The 21,313-nt window shown below is 38.1% G+C and overlaps 1 protein-coding gene across 1 annotated transcript in view; it reads right to left on the bottom strand.

Annotated features, from left to right (window-relative positions):
• The window catches only part of ABI3BP (ABI family, member 3 (NESH) binding protein), a 126,662-nt gene that overhangs the window by 28,756 nt on the left and 76,593 nt on the right, over positions 1–21,313 (bottom strand). Inside the window, exons 46-51 of the mRNA XM_011999891.1 lie at positions 18,364–18,426; positions 16,626–16,700; positions 8,690–8,767; positions 6,745–6,837; positions 3,697–3,825; positions 3,098–3,166 (exon numbers count right to left, since the gene is read on the bottom strand). Of these exons, the coding sequence (XP_011855281.1) occupies positions 3,098–3,166; positions 3,697–3,825; positions 6,745–6,837; positions 8,690–8,767; positions 16,626–16,700; positions 18,364–18,426 (507 nt within the window). The remainder of the gene's footprint in view (positions 1–3,097; positions 3,167–3,696; positions 3,826–6,744; positions 6,838–8,689; positions 8,768–16,625; positions 16,701–18,363; positions 18,427–21,313) is intronic.

Below are 21,313 nucleotides of genomic sequence, written 5' to 3'. Positions count from 1 at the left end.
ATTGAAACCAATGCAGATCTCACATAGATGTTAGAATAATCAGATAAGAGTTATAGTTATTACTATAATCCACATGTTCAAAAAGTTAGTAAAGACATGTATGATATTAAAAAGGACCCAAATCAAATTTCTAGAGATGAAAGCTACAAGATAAAAGATGCATTGGATAGAATTAATACCTATAAGATAATGCAGAATAAATGATTAGTGAACTCAAAGACATAGCAATAAAAACTATCCAAAAAGAGGGAGAGAAGATAAAAATTAAAAATAACGAACATTACTGAGCTGTGGGGACCATTTCTGGTGGTCTCATATACATGTAATTGGAGTAGTAAAGGTAAAGAAGTGGGTGGGCAGAAAAAAATATTTTAAGAAATAATGGTCCCAAATCTTCCAAATGTGATAAAACCTCTAAATCCATAGAGCCAAAAAGCTCAAAGATACCTAGGAACAACAAAAATGTAGAAAACTATATGCTGGTCATCATCAAGTTTCTCAAAACAAGTGATAAAGAGAAAATCCTTAAAGGAGGCAGACAAAAAAAGACACGTTATATACAGAACAACAAAGATAAGGGTTTTGGCAGATTTCCTACTAGGAAGAATGCAAGTGAGAGGCATTGGAGCAGCATCTTCAATTATTGAAATAAAAGACATCATTTAGAATCTAATAAGTAGTGAAAATACCTTAAAAGCAAAACACTTTTTCTAGACATACAAAATCTGTAAGGACTTATTTACCAGAAGACCCACACTAAGAGAAATATTAAAGGAAGTCTTTCAGATAGGAAGGAAACAATGCCGACAGGAATGTGGAGCCACACAAAGGGATGAAAAGCGCAGTGACAGTAAACACATAGGTAACATACACAATGTTTTTCTTATTATTCTTTCTAAAAAAGTTTACTGTTTAAACACAAAAACTCCTTACGGTAATGTATATAACACGTAAAAGTAAAATGTATGACAATAATAGTCCAAAGGCCAAGAGGGGAGCAAAGCTATGCTAGTGTGAGGTTCTTATATGTGAGGTTGTACATTATCACTGGATGGCAGATTGTGATAAGTTAAAGATACACGCTATAAACCCCAAAGCAACCATTAAAATAATAAAACAAAGTTACAGCTAATAAGACAACAAAAAAGATTAAATGAAATTGTAACATACTCAACCTAAAAGAAGATTGACAAAGAGGAAAAAAGGGAACAAAGAATAGATGGGAAAAATAGAAAGCAAATAGCAAGATGAAGATTTAAATGTACCAATATCAATAGCCATACTAAATGTAAGGCTACACACACCCAAAATAAAATGCAGTCTGGGCGTGGTGGCTCATGCCTATAATCCCAGCACTTTGGGAGGCCGAGGCGGGTGGATCACTGGCAGTCAGGAGAGTTTGAGAGCAGCCTGGCCAACATGGTGAAACTACATGTCTCTACTATGAATACAAAAATTATGGGCATGGTGGTGGGCACCTGTAGTCTCAGCTGCTCGGGGAGGCTGAGGCAGGAGAATCACTTGAACCCAGGAAGTGGAGGTTGCAGTGAGTCAAGATCACACCACTGCACTTCAGCCTGCGCAACAGAGCGAGATTCCATCTCAAAAAACAAACAAACAAACAAAACTATTCTGAATAGCTCTATACCTATTAAAGAAAGTGAATTCTATTAAAAATTGATACACTGAGTTTCATTAAAATTACAAGACACACACTGGGAAAAAATATTTTCAAAGTATGTATCTAAAAAAGGTCTTGTATCCAGAAAATATAGATTCTCAAAATTCTACATTAAACAAGCAACTCCATTTTTTAAATTTGGCAAAAAAAATTGGAAATAGCAAAAAAGATATATAGATGGCAAATAAGCACATAAGATGTTCAGTGTTATTAACTGTTAGGTGGTTGCAAATTAAAACCATAATCAGATACCATTACACACCTACTAAAATGGCTAAAATAAAAAAGACTGACCATACCAAATGTTGGTGAGGATTTGGAGGAACTAGAACTCTCATCTCTGCTGACAGAAAGGTAAAACAGTACAACTACTTTGGAAAACAGTCTCTTAAAACGTTATACACACACTTATATGCCATGTAGCCACCCCCTCCTAGGTATTTGTCCAAAGGAATGAAAGCATATGTCTATACAAAGACATGTACATGAATGGACATAATAGCTTTATCAGTGAAAAAAAATTGCAATGCCACGAACACATTTACTAAAGAAACAAATTACTGAATATCCAAATAATAGAATGCTAGTATACATGCAGCAACATAGATGACTCTCCAAATATTTATGCTGATAAAAGAAGCTTGACAATAAAAAGAGTTCATACTGTATGTTTTCATTCATATAAAATTTCATAAAGTACATACTACAGTATGGCAGGCCTGTTGTCACATAGGCACTGGGGGGTTGAGTGGGAGAAAGAAGAGAAAGGGATTGCAAAGATACATGATGAAACTTTTGGATGTCATATATGTGTTATTATCTTGATTGTGATGATGGTCTCATGGGTATATGCATATGTTAAAATTCATCAAATGTTACATTTCAGAAAAAAACTATAAATGCAAATACTGGGCTCTATATCTCTCCTACTGTGGTAGACTGTTGTTCAAAACTATTCTTTATGTCCATAGGAGAAGTATTCTTCCCCAATCCTTGATTTGAACTTGGCTGTGTGACATTTTTTGGCCAATGGATATTGGTAGATATGACACAAAAAGGAGCTTTAAATGTGGTTTTGCATTTGGACACTCCCCGTCTTGATTTTGCCTTATTATGAAAGTGGCTTCCCCTGGGTCATTGTTGGTTGTTCATCCTGGGAATCAGAGTAAACACATGTGGGGTGAACCTGAGTCCAACCCACAAGAGGCCCAGTTGTACCTGCTGCTAGAAGCAGAACCACTAAGCTAAACACATCCTAGATCAGCTGACACTCAGTTGACTTGCAGACACATGAAAAATAAATCATTATTATAGTAAGTTACTAAGATTTGGGGTTTGTTACACAGCAATAACTGGCTGATACACCTACCAAAAATAGCCTTTTCAAATGTGAGATTCACAGCCAACCATACATACCTTTGAATCTTGGCTTCCCAAGAGGATCAGTTTCTCTTGTTGGGCTTGAGCTAAAGTCAGTTATATTTTCTGAGAATGGAAAATAATGAACAATTTTGGCAAAAGATAAAAAAGCTTCACAATACAATGTAAACGTTGTAGACTAAAGATACTCAATATTTCTCCTTGTAAACTGCTTGCAATTTTGACTTTTTAAAATTACACATATTCATCTACAATATAAGGCCTTTAGTTGTATCCTGCTGCAAGGTATTCTATAGTGTGAGTAATGAATTACAAGTTATAACCAAGTGGTTAACATGCACTAATAACTTAAGGTATGTGTAGTTAGTAATAATGTGATTTAGTGGTAGCATTAAGTAGTCTAGATCTTTTTATGAACCAAAGTTAGGCAGTTTCTTCTAGGTCTGCTAAGGGAAGGACAATATTCTATAAGGAAGTGTTGAAAATAAGTATAATTTTAAAATTAAAAACAACCATATTAATAAAATGGAGTAAAATAGAAGACCTCAAACTGAGACTCCCCCATCCCCACCACCATTTAAAATCTTTTGCACCTCACAGCTAAGTATCCAGTGAGAACGGATTGCCATACGAACCCAGTTCTTCTCCAGAGGCAGGAACTGTTGGTTGCTTTATATCTGTTGCTATTCTCTCCAAGGGAGTTCCAGTAGGTCTGAGTGTTGACCTCAGGGGTGGTATGGTTATTGGGCCTGATGAGATGATTCCTGTAATGTAGAGCCAAAGTAGTCAGGCTTTACAGGAACACTGCCAAGTTTCTATAAACATTTATTCAGTAAATGTTTTTAAGCACTTACTATGTGGCTTGGCACTATAGACCAGCTTTGGAGAGAAAACAAGACCTGATTCTTAGTGGAGACAGATGTGTGAGCCAAGTATATCAAAGCATAATTATAGACGTTATGAAAAAGTACTAGATAACATCACAGAGGGGCGTGTAAGAAGAGGGAGTGGTTATGTCTGTGAGGAAAGATGGAGGGCTGTCGGGTTGCATCGGGCAGAGAAATGCCTTCACAGAGGATGTGCCAATAGAGGAGAACTAATTAGTAGGTAGAGACAAGAGCTGTATTATAGACAGAGATTATAACAAGAACCACGTCAGGGAAGCATGCAATAGCCTGGTGTGTTTAACTTGAAGGGGTACAATAAGAGCTGAGCGTGGAGGGGCAAGGAAGGGCAGATCATGAAAGAAGTTGAATACCATGGATTTGGATGTTATTTTTAGGGACTGAGTCAGTTGTGTAGGCAAGAGAAAGGAAGGTGAACTACAGCAAAGGCAGTGGAACTGGATGGAAGGGGTGGACATGAGAGCTGTCAGGGAGACTCAGTGGCAAGCCTGGAAGATGGCTAGAGAAGAAGGAAAAAGATTCCTAGGGTTAATGTCCATGATTCTGGCCTGGTGGCCAGTGTAGTGCTACCCTGATTGCTATATTCAACAGTGACTCCTCCACTCTTGAAACACTTATAAGTCCCTAAAACTGGATCCATCCCAAGGTCCAGGCAAGTCTGGGTGTTTAGAGTCGAAAGGAGACTAGATTGAATTTTACGTTCCACCTGGAAGAAGGAGTCACTCTTGGGCAATAGAGAGTCAAAGGATACAAGCCTGTCCCAAGGACTATGGCCCAGCATGGAATCAGGGCTGAGTAGTCAGATGGGCCTCTGGCCTGGCCTCCAGGGATGCATGTTCCTGACGCTAGTGGGTATGAGCCACAATAAGAGGTCAAGCAAAACCCAAGAGAAGTTGCACTGCAGTCCACAGGGCTTTTCAGAGTTGGCAGAGTCAACCGGAAATGCTGTCATAGCAAAGCATTTTCATCCTGGTGAGGACAGTGGGACTCAGAAGCCTGGGTAGATCTGGAGATTGAGGGCAAGTGGCACACGTCACATGGCAGCCCCAGACTGTGCTCACAGACACATGTGAGAGCCTCAGAGGACTCCAGGAAATGGGGCTGGAATTCAAGATACACTTTCTGTGATGCTAATCAGGCCACATCTGTCCCAGTGCCCTCAATTATTGTTTGGCTCCTCAGTGCGGCCGTTTGCCTGGAGTTAAAGGTGAATGGCGGAGGGTGAGGGTGGAGAGTGGGGACTAGGGTTCATCTCAGAAGTGGAATGTGTTTACAGTTTTTCTTCAGGCTGGGTAGGCTGTACCAAAGCTACATTTACTGAGAGGAGAGAACCAGGGTTTGTATGGCAGGCACCAAGGCCATCAAACTGCTCCTTAAGGCACACAGCCTCACAGCATTGCTCTGGAGCGGGCCCCCAAGTAGCACACTCAGGCATCACCCTGTGGCTCATCCAGTCTGATCAGCAAGCCGCTGGAGCTCAAGTCACAGCTGCCCCAGGTTACAATAAATGGTGAAGCCCAGTCTCCTAGCAAGGCCATGCCACTGGGCCTTGACTCAGATAGGCACCAGAGGCATGGACGGGAGGCTGCTTCCTCCTTCAGCCGAAAATGACCTAGAGTTCACTGTGCGCCTGGGACATCCTACAAGCCCCAACACAATAGCCTCCTTTCATCCTGTGAGAACAGTGACACTCCCTTTCACGGCGATCCACATCAGTTCCATCTTTCACAGCTGTTTTAACACTTTTATCCCGATTCCACCTACAAAATAATTAGGAAGTAGTGTTCTGGAGAGAGGGAGGAAAGATGGGAAACATGCTGCAATTTGCTGGCAGGTCCTAGGTGAAGAGCCCTGAGTATGAGGTAAAGCTTCCGTCTGAACTGGGTCAATTTTACTTACTCAATTTCATTCCTTTTTTCACTTCATTATTACTTATCAAATATCCTCTATGTGCTAAGCATGGGATTTGGTTCTGGGAATTCGGAGAGAAAAAAACAAGGACTTTGTCATCACAGAGCTCACAGTCTAGCACGGAAAGAGAAGTATGCAAACAAGCAGGTCTGAAACAATTTCTGTTTGCTCTAACAGAGGTGTATGTCAAGGACAAGAACAGAGAAGCAGTGCCAAGACGACCTTGAGGAGTTAGGGAAGGTTTTTAAAGAAAAGGATGAAGTCTGAGTATCCCAAGCCTGGAAAGGATCATTCTAGAGGGAGGAGCAATGTGTGTGCCCAGGCATGGAAGAAGAGGCAGCTTGCCTCCAAAACATATTCCTGTCTTGTTGCACAGGCTAGGCCTTTCAGCCACCCTGAATATTTTAGTCCCAAATCTTCCCCTGAGCACCACAATACCAGGCCTGGCGTGAAGGCTGTTGGATAGGAGAGCTTTCAGTGGGACATACAGGATTTTGTTTCAGGAGACAGAATAAGTCAATGACAAGTCATCACATCTGTTGTTCCCAGGGCCTTGGCAATGTACAGCATCTTGTCCAAAATAATCCATTTGTTGAAGGGCCTGAGTCAGCTTCAATCTAGGCTCCAAGCACTCAGACATCTAGGAAGCAAATTTGCCTATATGCAGAGGGATGGTTTCCTTCTTTCAGTCCAAGTGTCAGGTTATAAGTCCTGAAAGTCATCATTTACAGTGTCTAGTCTTCAGGGCCAACACAAACGTGTCACACACATCAATAGTGTGCCTGTTGCTAGCACACCAAGAAGAGTTTACGTTGGCTAGTAAAACCGAAATCATGGCGGGAGAAGGAAGTTACGTGACTAACGTACCTGCACTTCCTGGCTTTCCAGTGACATTATTTGGTGGTAAAGGTTTTCTTCGTGGGGGTGTAGGTCTGGGTGGCAAGGGTGGGCGGCGAGTCCCTGGGATTGTGTATAAGAGATTGTATTTTAGATAAAGTCATTATAAAGATTCACTATCGAAAAAAACACAGGGTTTTTAAAAATAAAAAATAATGTTTGATAATTAGTAGTTGGATGACAGAGAATAGATTCTACAGAAAAGTGCACACAAATAATATATTCTGATATTCCTATAAATTAATGTTGGTAATGTACCCAGGGATAACAAAGCACTTTAGTATATAGAAAACACGTCTTCATTATAGATGAATATACAGTTGAGCCCTTCATATCTGTGGGTTCCCCATCAGTTAATTCAAACAACTGTGGATGGACAACTTTTTTTTTTTTTTTATGCTTAGTGTTTTTTTTTTTTGTTTTTTGTTTTTTTTTTTGGAAAACTTTTTTAAAAACCACAATAAAAATAACAATACAACAACAGCAAAACACAAAATACAAAATAATAACTATTTATATTGCATTAGGTATTATAATAATCTAGGGATGATTTAAAGTATATGGGAAGATGTGCATGGGTTATATGCAAACACTATATCATTTTATACAAGGGATTCGAGCATCCTCAGATTTTAGTATCTGAGGAAAATCCTGGGACCAATCCCCCATAGATACCAAGAGATGACTGTACATAGGTATACCTACTTTTGGAAAGGCTATATACACGTATAGAATTTAACATCTTTCATTTTCCATATAGACTTAACAGGAGCACTTCTGAACTTTATTATCCTCAGCTGCCTTTTATTTTGAACCTACAATTTCTTATGCCATTTTAGTTTTAAATTGTTAAAGCATAGATTTTCTCCTTTTGTGGGTGTTTTACTCCATTCTCAGCTCTATTATGTAACTGTAATTAAAATCCTTTAGAACTTCTCAAAGATTACATTGAGGTAACCCTGACGGCTGGAACAAGTCTGTATCTGTGGGGAGCAGACTCACTGTGAACCGTTGTGGGAGTTGTGTACCGCACAAAGACACTGGCCCAGGAGGTGTAAGTGGGGGACAAAGCTTAGCACCTGCTCTGTTCATCCACTTACGAGCTCTCATGCAAGGCTGCCAGCCCAGAGGAAGGGCATTGCTTTTCTCATTGTCTGCCTAAAGAGTGGGGTACACAGGCACCTTTTCATAATTTGCAGAAAGACTGGCGAGGTCAAAGGTGCTTGGAGAAGTCCACTTTAACTTAGCCACATTTTACGTCTTGTGCTACAGTTAAACAATTTATATCTTTTTTTTGGTATAATATATGTTGGTTTTAAAATCTCCAAGAAAAATTGTCAATCCAGGAAAATGCCTGGTATACTAGTAAGAGAAAGACTCTGTGTGTGTGTGTGTGTGTGTGTGTGTGTGTGTGTGTGTGTGTTCAGGAGTATACTGGTGGTTGACATTAATAAAAGTCCTTATTCAATCCAAAGGCATTCTGAGTCACCAGATTCATACTTTTGGCCTATTACATAGAGCATACTCTTAAATCAGGAACATAAGTAATCACAGGCAAAAAAAAATTGTAATAAATTACACAAGAGCAAAACTTAAACACGATCAAAACTGGAAACCACGGTGATGCTGCAGCATGTGCCCATTATGGCCCCTCAGAACATTATAGAAAGTAATGATTAAGTTAGTATCACGTCGGAAGTTCCTATTAATATTTAATTTGTGCATGGAGCACTTTTAATTCCTCCAAAGATAATATTCCAAATGTTTTCCTAGCAATACCCATGCACTGTATGCATGGTTCTGATATTTTGGGGGCTGTGTGGATGTTGCTGTTTTTGCCACAATAAATGATATTGCAGTTACCATCCAAGTTTCAGAGCTGAGCTGTCATAAAAGTCAGCATATCATTCCTTACCTGGCTTCTTAGTGGGGTGGGGAGAGTCCACTGATACATTTCTATCAGCACCTGATGGCTTGGGTGCTTGCTTGACTCCTATGAGCAGAGATAATGAAAGGGAATAAACATATATTTAAACAAAACATGTTCCATGGGAACTTTGTAGAGTTGTCAGTAACAACGTACATTCTTTGCAGAGCAGGCACATTGGTGTTTTTATGCCAAGACATTTTAACGGGCTTCTACTATCTGGCTATAGAAAAAAATAAAAACCCTACATTCACTAGTTGTGATGTTTTCTCTGTAGAATTAGCATTTCATGGTAAATTGCGGTTTTGTCCAAATCTTTCAAGAAACTCATCCTGCACTGCCTTACTGGGTGGTATTGCCTCACCAGGTGGGATTTCATTTATGGTAACTGGCCACCTTTTGCCAATATTCATCAGTACAGTTCGTAATTCAAAAAAAATTTTTTTTCTTCCAATCCCTCTATGCCCATTAAAAAAACCCACACCTTAGAATTCCAGTGTGTTTGGGTTTATACTTAATAAATTGACTTTAAAATTATTCCTGGAGTGGCATTAGCTATAAGGCTATTGAGGCCACAAATGATGTTTTGGGATTTGTAAATTAGCCCTGGGCAGGCCTATAACTGTACATTACTGTTTGAAAGAAACTGATTTGAAAATCACGTTGTGTGTTATTTTGTCTCCTAAGCCCCTCAATAATCTCGTGGTTATTACTAGCCATTTGTCTAAATACCCAGGCTTGGACTTTGGGTAGCAATTCCAAAGGGAACTAATTAGGTTTTTGTCGTATTTTAAAAATTATTCTTTTATATTATAAAATAATCTTCCTTGGTTTGGGTGACAGCATTCATTATAAAAGAATAGAAACAGACATTTTTAGAAGTTCAACAATAAAAATCACTTCAGAAATAATGACCTGTCCTAAAAAAGAATTCATACTACTTTGAGGACCTGACTGTAATTTACATATTAAAAAATAGGAATGAAATGTTTACATTAATATACTAGTTAGTACATTAACGATGACAGCAACCCTGGTTTGAGGGCTCACTGTGTTCCCGAAACTGTTTGGGGACATTATATACTCGATTCCATTTAATGTGTGGGCAGATATATTAAATATACAACAGAAGCTTTGCCTCCCTAAAATAAGATGACATTTTCACATTAATTTATGACATTCAGGGGATGAACCTAATATTGCAATCCCACATCCTCTGCTGCTTGAGTAAGAGATAAAATATATACAATCATGGAGAAATTACATACGGAATCATGAATTAAAGCTTATTTGTGGTTGGAAAAAAAATGTTTCTGGGGGCAATGACTTTTGTGACTAATCCCATAGGCAGGCCACAAGCAAATGGTTCATTAGCCTTCCTCCTGTGTCTCACTGTCAGGGGTAGTGGGGAAGGGAAATGGCTCATTTGAGTGGTTACTCTGTGAACAGCACAGGGAATTGAAGAATACCTGCATGTGGGTCACTGGGTAACTTGGCTTGCCAAGGTTTGATTTACCACGATTTCTCCAGGGTAACAAAAAGTTTTATATACTCTAGAAGGCCAGTAGGCTGTTGTCTTGAGTAGACCCTTCTTTACAGCCCTTTTCCAAATCTTCCTGCCCTTGAAAACCAAAGTATTTTGATCCAATACTGTGCCAGTGCCTTACATATTCATGATTTGACTTAATCCTTACAACCCTGTGTGTGTGGAATACAATCTACGTCCCACAGATGAGAAAACCCAAGGCAAGAGGAAATGAAGCAATTTGCCCGAGGTCTCACAGCTAAGAAGCAGTGGGATCCAGGCCTACATATGCCAGGATCCAAAGCCTATCTCTTCAGCACTAAGAGGCAAAGCGCAGAGTATTTACTGTCCTCTGATCATTTTCTCCCTGCTATTCATCACAGTAACTCTGAGTGAATATATTCCTAAAGCCCTCTACTCTGTCTCTTGGGTGACTTGAGCTGCCACCACGGTGTGAGGGCTAAATGGCCATAGCTGGCAAGCATGTGTTATCCAGTCATGCCACGGGTGTTTGGGACTCAGAAAATAGTCCAAGGCTGACAGCAGTCACTGACCAGGCATATCCAGATCCACCAAGTCACAGGGGCTGGTAGGTTAGAAATCTAGGAGCTCTAGCTTAGAGCTAGGTTCCCACACGTGCTTGTAATTTCCTACCTCTAAGCTTTTGCACATGTTAGTTGCTCCGTTTAAAATGCCCATTTTCATTCTTACCACTTTTAAGATTTTGCACAGTTACATTATACATAAGACCAAAGATACACATTGCCTAGCCCTCTTTTTTTAATCCAAGGAGGAACTGGAAGAAACGAACCATTTTCTATGTAGGTGGAGACAGAGGCATCATATTCTTATGATCCTTAGATACAGGTTCCCAAGTCAAACAGAGAATCAGCTGCAAAACCGGACTTTCTCCAGCCTTTAGAAGTGGACAGAAGCCAGTGGTGCCTGAAAGCATTGGGAAGGGCCATGCAAAAGGCAGCTGTGTGGCTCACTGGAAAGATCTGGGGACAGGAGACTGAGCTCTTGTTCTGGACTTGCTCTCTTGCACCTGGCTGCGGTTTAGGCATTTCACCCGGGCCAGAACCGGAGAGACTAGAGAACACCTCTTGCCCTGAGTCAGAGGACAGCAAATGAAAGGCCAAAAGTAGCAGAGAGGCAATGGGAAGAGAAAGGAGAAAATCAGTAAGAGATACTGAAGAGAACGAATTCTCAGGAATTGGCACCCAATCAGACAGTCTGGCCCAAGCTGTGACCTGACTTCTTTTTCCCTCAGGCAGGATTAACCGACACATCTTCTAAAGGGCAGAGTCAGCTCTGTAAGCACCAAGACTTGAGCCTCAGAATGAGCCCCCAACTGCCATATGGGAGTCCTCCAAAAATCTCTGGATTTACATAGTTCACCCCTCAGCAATTTATCGTCCAAAACGAAGTAACAAATTGGGTACTTTTAACCATGGTAACAAAAACTTTGCAAACAAACAGAGTAAACTGGAAATCAGTTCTTAAATGTACCAGTGACTTCATTCCCTGTGATCAAAAAGGGGTGATATTTATGGATGATTGGTTTCTGCACTCTTGTCCCAAATCTTAGCACCTGGCTAAAAAGCCAGCGGCAGGGAGCCAGCAGGCTGGAAGATTTAGTTACAGCCCAGAAAAACACATTCCTCAGCCTGAGGGGACTGGATTCTCGTGCAGCACACTCATGGGGGGGCAGTAAATCGTGGTTCCCTCATTAGGGTGTAGAGAAAGGAGTGTAGGATTCAGGTTTTTAACAATATCTGTCAAATCACATGTGCCAAGGTAGTTTCAGAATTATGCTTTGCCTGGTATATGATGGGCTTTCAATAAATGTTGGCTGAATGAAAAAAAATAGCTGCACAACTTCCCTCAGGGAGAAAGTCAGAGAGATTGTCTAGCACTGGGATTGGCAAACTTTTTCTGTGCTTGCTTTCATAGCACAATGGCAGAATTAAATATCTGTGAAAGAGACTGTTTTGCCCACAGAGTTGAAAACATTTATCCTTTACAGAAACAGTCTGCCAACCCCATGCTAGACAAGAAATATTTTCACCTTTGTGAACCATACTGTCTCTGTCACAACTATTCAACTCTGCCATGGTACTGTAGAAGTACCTTTGTACACAATACACATTGTACACAGTACAATGTGAAAGCTAGATGTGTTCCAATAAAACTTTATTTACAGAAACAGGCAATGAGCCAGATTTGGCCTGTGGGGCTGTAGTTTGCACAATCGCTTGGCCCAGTGTGTGCATGGCTTGTTGCATCTCTGTAGGCAGGTCTCAAGGAGATTTTAATAGGTAGGACACATCAGCTAAGCTGAGACATGTCTCTGGAAACCACGGAAAAGCAGAATGCTAGAAAAATGACCCACTTTAGATCTCAACCTCTGGCAGGCTACTTTCTAACCTTGGGGTAGAGCAATATCTACCTACACATACATGTATAAAATACACATACATCAGGTAAAACATAATGATGTTGTGAAATAAGATACACTGGACTCAAGATATTCCTGGGGCTTATGGAATCACGAGATTTTTATAGAGACCTCAACAGTCAAAGGTCTGTAGTCTTTAGGCCTCAGAATCTGTTTTTCTTTTTTTAAGCCTTCCAAGGGCACAATATTAGGTGGTCTAAAACCATAAATAACATATCCTACAGGAACTACAAGTTAAAACCACATTGAGATACCACCTTACTCCTGCAAGAATGGCCACTATCAAAAGTCAAAAAACCATAGATGATGGCGTGGATGTGGGGAAAAGGACCACTTATACATCGCTGGTGGGAATGTAAATTAGCACAACCTCTGTGGAAAATAGTTTGGAGATTCCTTAAAGAACGAATAGTAGAACTATACCATTTGACTCAGCAATCCTACTACTGGGTATCTACTTAAAGGAAAATAAGTCATTATATGAAAAAGACACATGCATATGTATGTTTATTGCAGCACAATTCACAATTGCAAAGATACGGAACCAACTTAAGTGCCCATTGACTAATGAGCAGATAAAGAAAATGTTTGGTATATATACACCATGGAATACTACTCAGTGATAAAAAAGGAACACGACAATGTCTTTTGCAGCAATTTGGATGGATCTAGAGACCATTATTCTAAGTGAAGTAACTCAGGAGTGGAAAACCAAAAACCGGATGTTCTCACTTAAAAGTGGGAAGTAAGCTGTAAGTACACAAAGGCATACAGAGTGATATAATGAACATTAGAGACTCAGAAGGGGGAGGGTGAGAGGAGGCTAGGGATAAAAACCTGCAATATATTAGGTACAATGTACACTACTCAGGTGATGAGTGCACTAAAATCTTAAATTCACTGCTGTATAATTCATCCATGTATATCCATGTAACAACAAAACCCAAAAGCCATTGAAATAAATTTTTAAAAATAAAATTAAAGAGTATGTCCTATAGATCACAAACACTTCCTTTATCAACTAATTTTTTTAAATGTGAAATATCTGAGTTGAAAACTTCAGCAAGAAAAACTATAGGAAAATGTGTGTGAGATGGATAATAAAGACAAACATTCTAAGATGTCAAAGTTGAACATGAAATCAGTTAACACAAAAATGATGCATTAAAAGAGTCAACAGAGGCTGAAAGTGTGGATGTGACAGTAGAATTGTGTCAGAGAAGAAAATAAACTTTTGCATACAGCTGCATTTCTATAAAGAAGTCTGATCAAAACTATGCAGAATCAAAGGAAGGTGGACTCAGGTAAGTCTATAACCTGGAGAGGAGAGATTTTTAAATACTTATTCCTCACCAGTTTCTTAAAGTAGTATTCTCTAGGCAAGTATCTGAGAGTTGCTGTTTTTCTTAATCATATGCTACATAGATAATCATGTTATCTATAATTTCTGAATTTTATGCCATTTACTTCTTTTCTTGCCTACTGCATTGGCTAAACATTCACTACTATATTCAATAGAAGTGGCAAAAATAGAAATCCCTGCTGTATTCTCCATCTTAGGAGAAAAGTGTTTAGTCTTTCACCATTAAGTACAGTGTTAGTTGCAGCTTTTTTCTAGTCCATTGCCTTAACCACTTGGCCACAACTGCTGCTGGTGTGAATTTTGGCAGTTGTAGCTTTTTCACAGATGTCCTTTATCAGATTGAGGAAACTTCCTTTTATTCTTAATTTCCTGAGAGCTTTCATTAGGGATGAACTGAAAATTTTGTCTAGGTTGTTTTGTGCATTTACTTGGATAATCATGATTTTTCTTCTTTATTCTGTTAATATGGCAAATTACACTAATTTGTTTGAGTGTTGAGCCAACCTTGCATTCCCAGGATGAATTCCATTTGGTTGGTATGAATTATTGTGGCTGACATGGAGATGTACTGCCCAGATCTCCATTCAGTGCTCTCTGGTTGAAGCTTACTCTGAGGGAGATGATAGCTGGATGCTGTCTGCTGACCTCACTCCCTGCAGGTAGGCAGCAAGTCCTTCCTTGACAGGGGATCCCAATTGACAAATAAAAGAATACAGACGAGGCACAAAAAATTTTGGTTGGGCATGGAGGTGAAGTAAAGAAAGAAGAAACAGTGAGCTCAGCTTTGTCTACCTGTGCCCACCAGCCCAATTTCTCCCAACAACTGACAAATTAAATTGAAAAAGACCTGCTGTATTATTCTTCCAAAGCTAAGTTGGATAAATTATTATAAAGTTGACTTTATGTATACAAGAAGGTAACAGATATTCATTTGTAATAAAAGTGGGCTTTGGAAAAATATTTATATTGTTGATAAGCTAACATATAATGGTTTGTTTCCCTGAGAGATAATTGCATGTTTCTAGTAAGAATCAATATTATAGTGAAGGTTAGTAGCTTTCTTTTTTTTTTGAGATGGAGGCTTGCTCTGTCGCCCAGGCTGGAGAGCAGTGGCACGATCTCAGCTCACTGCAAGCTCCGCCTCCTGAGTTCATGCCATTCTCCCGCCTCAGCCTCCCGAGCAGCTGGGATTACAGGTGCCCACCACACGCCCGGCTAATTTTTTGTATTTTTAGTAGAGATGGGGTTTCACCGTGTTTGCCAGGATGGTCTCGATCTCCTGACCTCATGATCCGCCAGACTTGGCCTCCCAAAGTGCTGGGATTACAGGCGTGAGCCACCGCGCCTGGCCAAGGTTAGTAGCTTTCAAGTGTGATCACAGCTACTTTACTTGTTCTTTCATTTGCTTGGTTGTCATTTAAGTGCTTTCTTTTATTTTTACTTACGCCACTTCCAAGGAATTATTTGAATATTAAACAATTTGTACCCGCCTTCCTCCCAAAATGATCTGAGAGAAGGTGGCTCTGTTTATAGCCAGATTGTTGATGTCAATCTGAAAAATTGAGCACGATCTAATCCCACAGTTGGGAAGAATTAAAAGAGTAGATGAGCACAAATAGATACTGGGATGCTTTCTTACTTTTCATGAGTCACGAACTTATAGTGTTGGCCTCATCATTTGGTTTGAAGAGAAGTGAATTCCTAGAAATTCAGAGACTATAATAATCAAGTACAAAAGTACATTCTTAAACAAAGCTAAATAATTTTTAGACTAAATATCTCTAGGTATTATTCACATCTCTTTTTCATTAGAGAACTGTCATGGGTTAATCAGATATATATGCATTAAATAAATTCTAATTTTTTTTATCTAAGCAAACACAAGAGTTATACTACTAAAAATATTTAAAGGGAATAATACAATTCTATGTTAAGGCATCTAAATAACTACCATTTATCCATGAAGTTGGGTGTTTGAATATTTATCAGATCAGTATCCTAGTTTTTCTAGCATAGTACTTACTCCCATAGATCTGACTAGATTAGAGCTATGTTATTTAAGCTGAATGATTTGAAAACATTAATGACTATAACCAGGGTAACCAAATGCGAATTGCTCTGATTAAATATTTCTTGTTTAAATTTCATATTCCAGATTGCTAACAGATGCAGTTATTCAAAACCTTTTTAATGGTACTTGTTAAATTATAAACTTAAAAATCAACTAATTACGGTTCAAAGACCAGTCTGTGTATAAAAAGTATTTTGAAATTAGGGGAAATAGCTGTTTTTAGTGTTTTCACTCAAGTTATACTTAATCAGGATCTTTTTAAGAAGCAAGATTATATATAGTAACTAGTAGACTAGGTTTAGAAAAGTGAAAAAGTCTTCACTATTTTTAGAAACATCTGAAGTTTTGATTTTGGAATGAGTTATAATTTTCAGTTACAGAGTTACTAAGAACTTTAAAAACTGGTAAAAAGGAAATTAAAATGTGAATTCAACAAAATCATGAAAATTAAATAACGCTTATAGTTTTGACAGGATAAAAAGGAAATACATTTGTGATTATTACCTGTTCCCACTCCATTCCCACTGGGCATCCCACTGGGTTTGGGCCTAGTAGGTCTTGTAGTTGTCCTATGCAGAACTAAAATAAAGTGGGATATAAATAGTTCATTTTCTTATTGAAAGTTTGCAGCCAAGAAAAACAAAATTTCTCAGAGAATTGAAAGTCATTTAACTAGGCAATAAAAAGGATGACTTACCAAAAATATTATTCAGAATATAGAAACCACATTCTTGTATAAAAATAATAGACTTGAATTTGAAAATAGAGACCTGAGTTTGTATTCTGAGGTGATCACTGGGTTTCAGTACTTGACTTGAAAAAGTAACTGGCAAGGGAATTTGTAGTCCGAAGTTGGAAATATCTTGTTTCATTTATAGGTATCAGATACATTCCAAAATGGAACTGAAGCAAGATCAGGACTACATATGTCTAATGAAAAAACAAAATCTGAAGTGTATTTGTCAAGGTCTCCATTCAGAAGTTGGAGTCTTTCCACATCCTTTCGTGGGAATCCCTAGGTACAGAGGTTTTATTATATGAGTCCTTTCACAAAGTCCATTGTCAAGCACAGAACTTGAGGAAACCATTTTGCGTTCTTTCCTGCTCTGGAGAAAGTCATAGCCTTACCAAAGTCTCAAGGGGTGACCTATTTTACAATTCATCTAGAAGACTCTAAGGAAGAGCACTAAGTGTATTGTGCTTATGTGAGAAGCTCTGAAGCCATACTGCTCATCTTTGATCCACTTTCTAGTTCCTCTCTGTGCCTCAGCTTCCTCAACTGTACCTCACAGGGCACATGGCTAGTGCTCGGTCATTATTAGCCATGATTGTTACTGTTTATTTTTTAGAAATGTTTAATATCACCAGTCTCACATTAAGCTCTCAACACCTATCATGACACACAAAGTCACAGGGAGATATACATGGTTATAAAAGATTTCTGTGCCCAATTATCTTTAGAAGTTGGAAAATTATAAACAAGTATATGGACTCTACATAAACCAAAGAATATAAAATTATTGTTCTAAAGATGTATTCACCTAGAATATTCATTCTAAGCAGGTTTCATCATTTGGAACTTTAAGACTTCTTAGAATCACAAAGAAAAAGAAAATAAAACACCAGTGTTTGGTCCAACTTGTGCCTCAGCATAAGAGTGATTTACACGAACTAGATCAACCCCTCCAAGTCAACTTTTTTTCTGAACAAGCTCCTGTGAGGGCAATCCTAGGACCTTTGGAGAATTTAGTAAATTTAACATATTCCCAATATATAATTATAACTTTATTTTTGCTGTTTAGAACTTGTGATATTTTTATTCTCTGAAGGAATCAAGTAAAAATGTTCTCCTAGAACAAGAGCTTTTCTATGCTGAAAAAAGACCATCTTTTCTTAAGAGAGAAAGAATATCTGAAAGTAAGTATTAAATAATATCATGTCATAGCTAACTCTGTGCTACCTCTATAACTGTCAGGAAAATCGTCCAACACTATTTTAAAAATACTTTTAAATCAATAAAATTTCATAGTGATCTCTGCATCTAATTACCCTTAAAATCCTTAGTCAAGTCTTATCACATTTATGGATTCATCAGTATCTTTTCACTTATCCACACAGATCAGAGTCCCTGTATATCTTTTATTGCAATGTAAGGATCCCCTTTGGTGTATTTGGCTGTTTCAATCCATTTCCTATCTTTCCCTGCCTGCTGATTATTTAAGTCATCAGAGAAACAACTTACCAGGTCTGATGTGTGGCTTGTCAGATGTTCTGGGCCTCACAGTAGTATAAAACCTGTGTGGCGCTGAAACAGAGGAACACTTTATATTTAATAAGCAATAGACCAAAGCCTCCTGAGTGGAGATTTAGCATCCTAGGGACCAACAACTCATACACTTTGCCTGGATGTATAAAGAAGGTTCAGAAAATTCCCATTATGCATTATAGACTTCATGCTAAAGGAAAATAAAAGAAAGAAAATATACAAGACTGAAAATTAAAGATGCACATAGAATGAGGTAGTTCATTTGTAAGGTGTGTTAAGGATTAGTCATCATTTTGTCCCTATTTTTCAAGAGCATTTGTTTTACCAGATGTTTGCTTAGCATGATAAACCCATAAGCCATCCATCTGTCTGTTCATCTGTCCATCCATCTAATCTCTCAGTGAAGAGTCATTGTGAAATATTACTTTGCTAAAGAAGTCAAACAATCTTAAAGGTAAAAAGAGAAATGACTGTTTAGGTAGGTAAAGAAGAAAGAGTAGGAGTATGTGGTCTCTATCAAATGGTCTTTGCTCATGAACCTGAAATGTGTAAGTATTCACTCAGTGTCATCCAAAATGCTGTAGAAATGACAGAAAATGACATCTGGTGCCCTGCCTATCAAAAGAGGACAAGCAAGGAGCAAGAACTCAGATAATCCCTGGGCCAGTTATCCAGGACCTGCACAGAAAGGCATCCTAATGAAGACTTGCTGAATGAATGAATAAGTGGGTGACCACTGTATGCAGGCCAACTTGTGAGAACCTGCTGAAACATTAATGCAGCCTAAGGTTTCAAGGTAAGCATTCATCCTGGAATTCATCTATTCCATGCTGCTCTCCTCTGTCCCCACTTCCCCATCACATACTGCCTCCTGCCACCAGCTTTCTTGGTAACGTTTTTGGAAAAATTTTTTCCTGAAAACTATGTAAGTAGATTACATCGTTTTAAAGATTTTATTCACATATCGAGTGGATATTTATATAGCCATAAATCAGCAATGCCTTGCCTACTAAGTTAAAAAAGTGTGCCTGTGAAATAGGTTATAATGTAGCTCATTTATAAACTTCCAATGTAAAGACTGTGATGAGCAGAATTTTGCCATACTTCAAGCCAACAACAGCGGACACATACTGAAATTCTCTATAGGTTTAGTTTGGGCCTTCCCAAGTGTCATAACCATAAAAATTAATTTTCACAAACCATAAAGTGCCTGATGATTATCTGCAATTTTTTTCTTCCAATTTTGAGATGGTGGGATTCCCTCTTAACCTATTTCGTCTTTCCATGTAAATCCCTTTGAATGTTAGGTTGCTTCTGCTTAAAAGTAAGAATCATAGTTCTTGTCTCATTCTAGAATACATATAAATTTTAAAGCTTTGGACAGGAAAGAGATTGAGAGTAGACCACAGAAATAATCAGCACTACATGATTTCAAAGCCATGGCATCTGAATTTTTGTTTTAGTTTTCTCCATAGTCTTCATTTAAATCTAGAAATAATTTTTTTAATAAAAGAGCTGAAATATAATTTCAGTTTAGGTTGTAAGTTACTCATATAGCTCATCACTAAACAATATATGGCCTTGAGAAAACTGCCGCAGAGTTTCAATTTTAAACATAGAAAAAGAGCTAAGGATATAAGAAAAAAGTCAACATATATAAATATGTTAAGACAATTTATATAATGATATGAGATCATTGATATACTCCTAATAACCGGTGAAATTTATATTTAATACAGTATTTTGAAGGAATTTGATTAAAATGCCATATATACTAGTAATGGTGACACAATATTGATATTCTCTTTAAAGTAGGAAAAGGCAAAACAAGGAAAGAACAGGCCTGTGATCTTTTATCCTCATTCTGAAATCCTTATATCTCTAAAAAGCTGAAATCTTTCTCATTTGGCAACACAACCTGCATGGAATGAGAGTCTTCATTTATCCTGCTTGTTGTAAATATTTATGTATTTTGTGGTTAAAACAGATTGATTATGAGAATCCAGCTATCTTCCCTTAAGCCAGAAATTAAAGAGATTTGCAAAAACATGAAATAATAAACATACAGAAATCAGGGTGGAATAGGGATGTATCACAACGGAACATCTGTTCATTGTTGAGGCTGGTAATAGAGATGTGAGAGGGCTGTCATATTATACTTCAGTCTTCTGTGTATAATTATAAATAAGCAGCAAATAAAAATTAAGTGAAGTAATTGAATAAAAGTTTAAAACATAAAAGTTAAACCATACAAACAAGTAAAAAAGATTTAGAAAATTTAAAGGAACTGCTCTTTACCATAGTCTTAGTCACGTTTACTTGGAGTAAATGTTGCCCCAGTGACACATGTACTTTAAAATTAGATTTCTTTCATTATCGTTTCCTCTTATTATTAAACTTCTCTCACCAACTTTCCCCCTCAAATTAGAACTCATAATGGGCAATATAAACTTATTTGTCTAACTCCCTAAATGTTTGCTCTTTTTGGTCTTATTTTTGGCTTTCTACCATCCGATAGAGGCAGAGATGGGCAAAAGTGGTCATTAAAAAACACCACCACCACCACCACAGTATTAGAAGTCTGCAAGTGTCATAACCTAAGTAGGATAGTAGGATAGAAAAGTATAAACGGGAAAATACTTCTGAGTGCATGAAGATGAGATAGAGCTTTGTGTAGGTGAGTTCCCTTCCCCGAAAGCAGAAAATCACAGAGAAGAAATAAAAAGTAGGAAATCACTTCTCTGGATGTTTAAATATTGTCATAATTTTGAAAAGTGATTTTTCTTGTTAATAGCTTTTTTTCTTATTAATGTGTTTCATCAAATGGAGGAAGATTGGAGAAAGTGAGAAAAAGAGAGAAGACAAGGAGGAAGACCAGGAGGAAGTTAGAGAGGGAGTAGGAAGAGGAAGATAACAGTTATTATTT

This window comes from Mandrillus leucophaeus, unplaced genomic scaffold, assembly GCF_000951045.1.
Source record: "Mandrillus leucophaeus isolate KB7577 unplaced genomic scaffold, Mleu.le_1.0 Scaffold608, whole genome shotgun sequence".
NCBI lineage: Eukaryota > Metazoa > Chordata > Mammalia > Primates > Cercopithecidae > Mandrillus > Mandrillus leucophaeus.
This window is presented reverse-complemented; position numbering and strand designations above follow the sequence as displayed.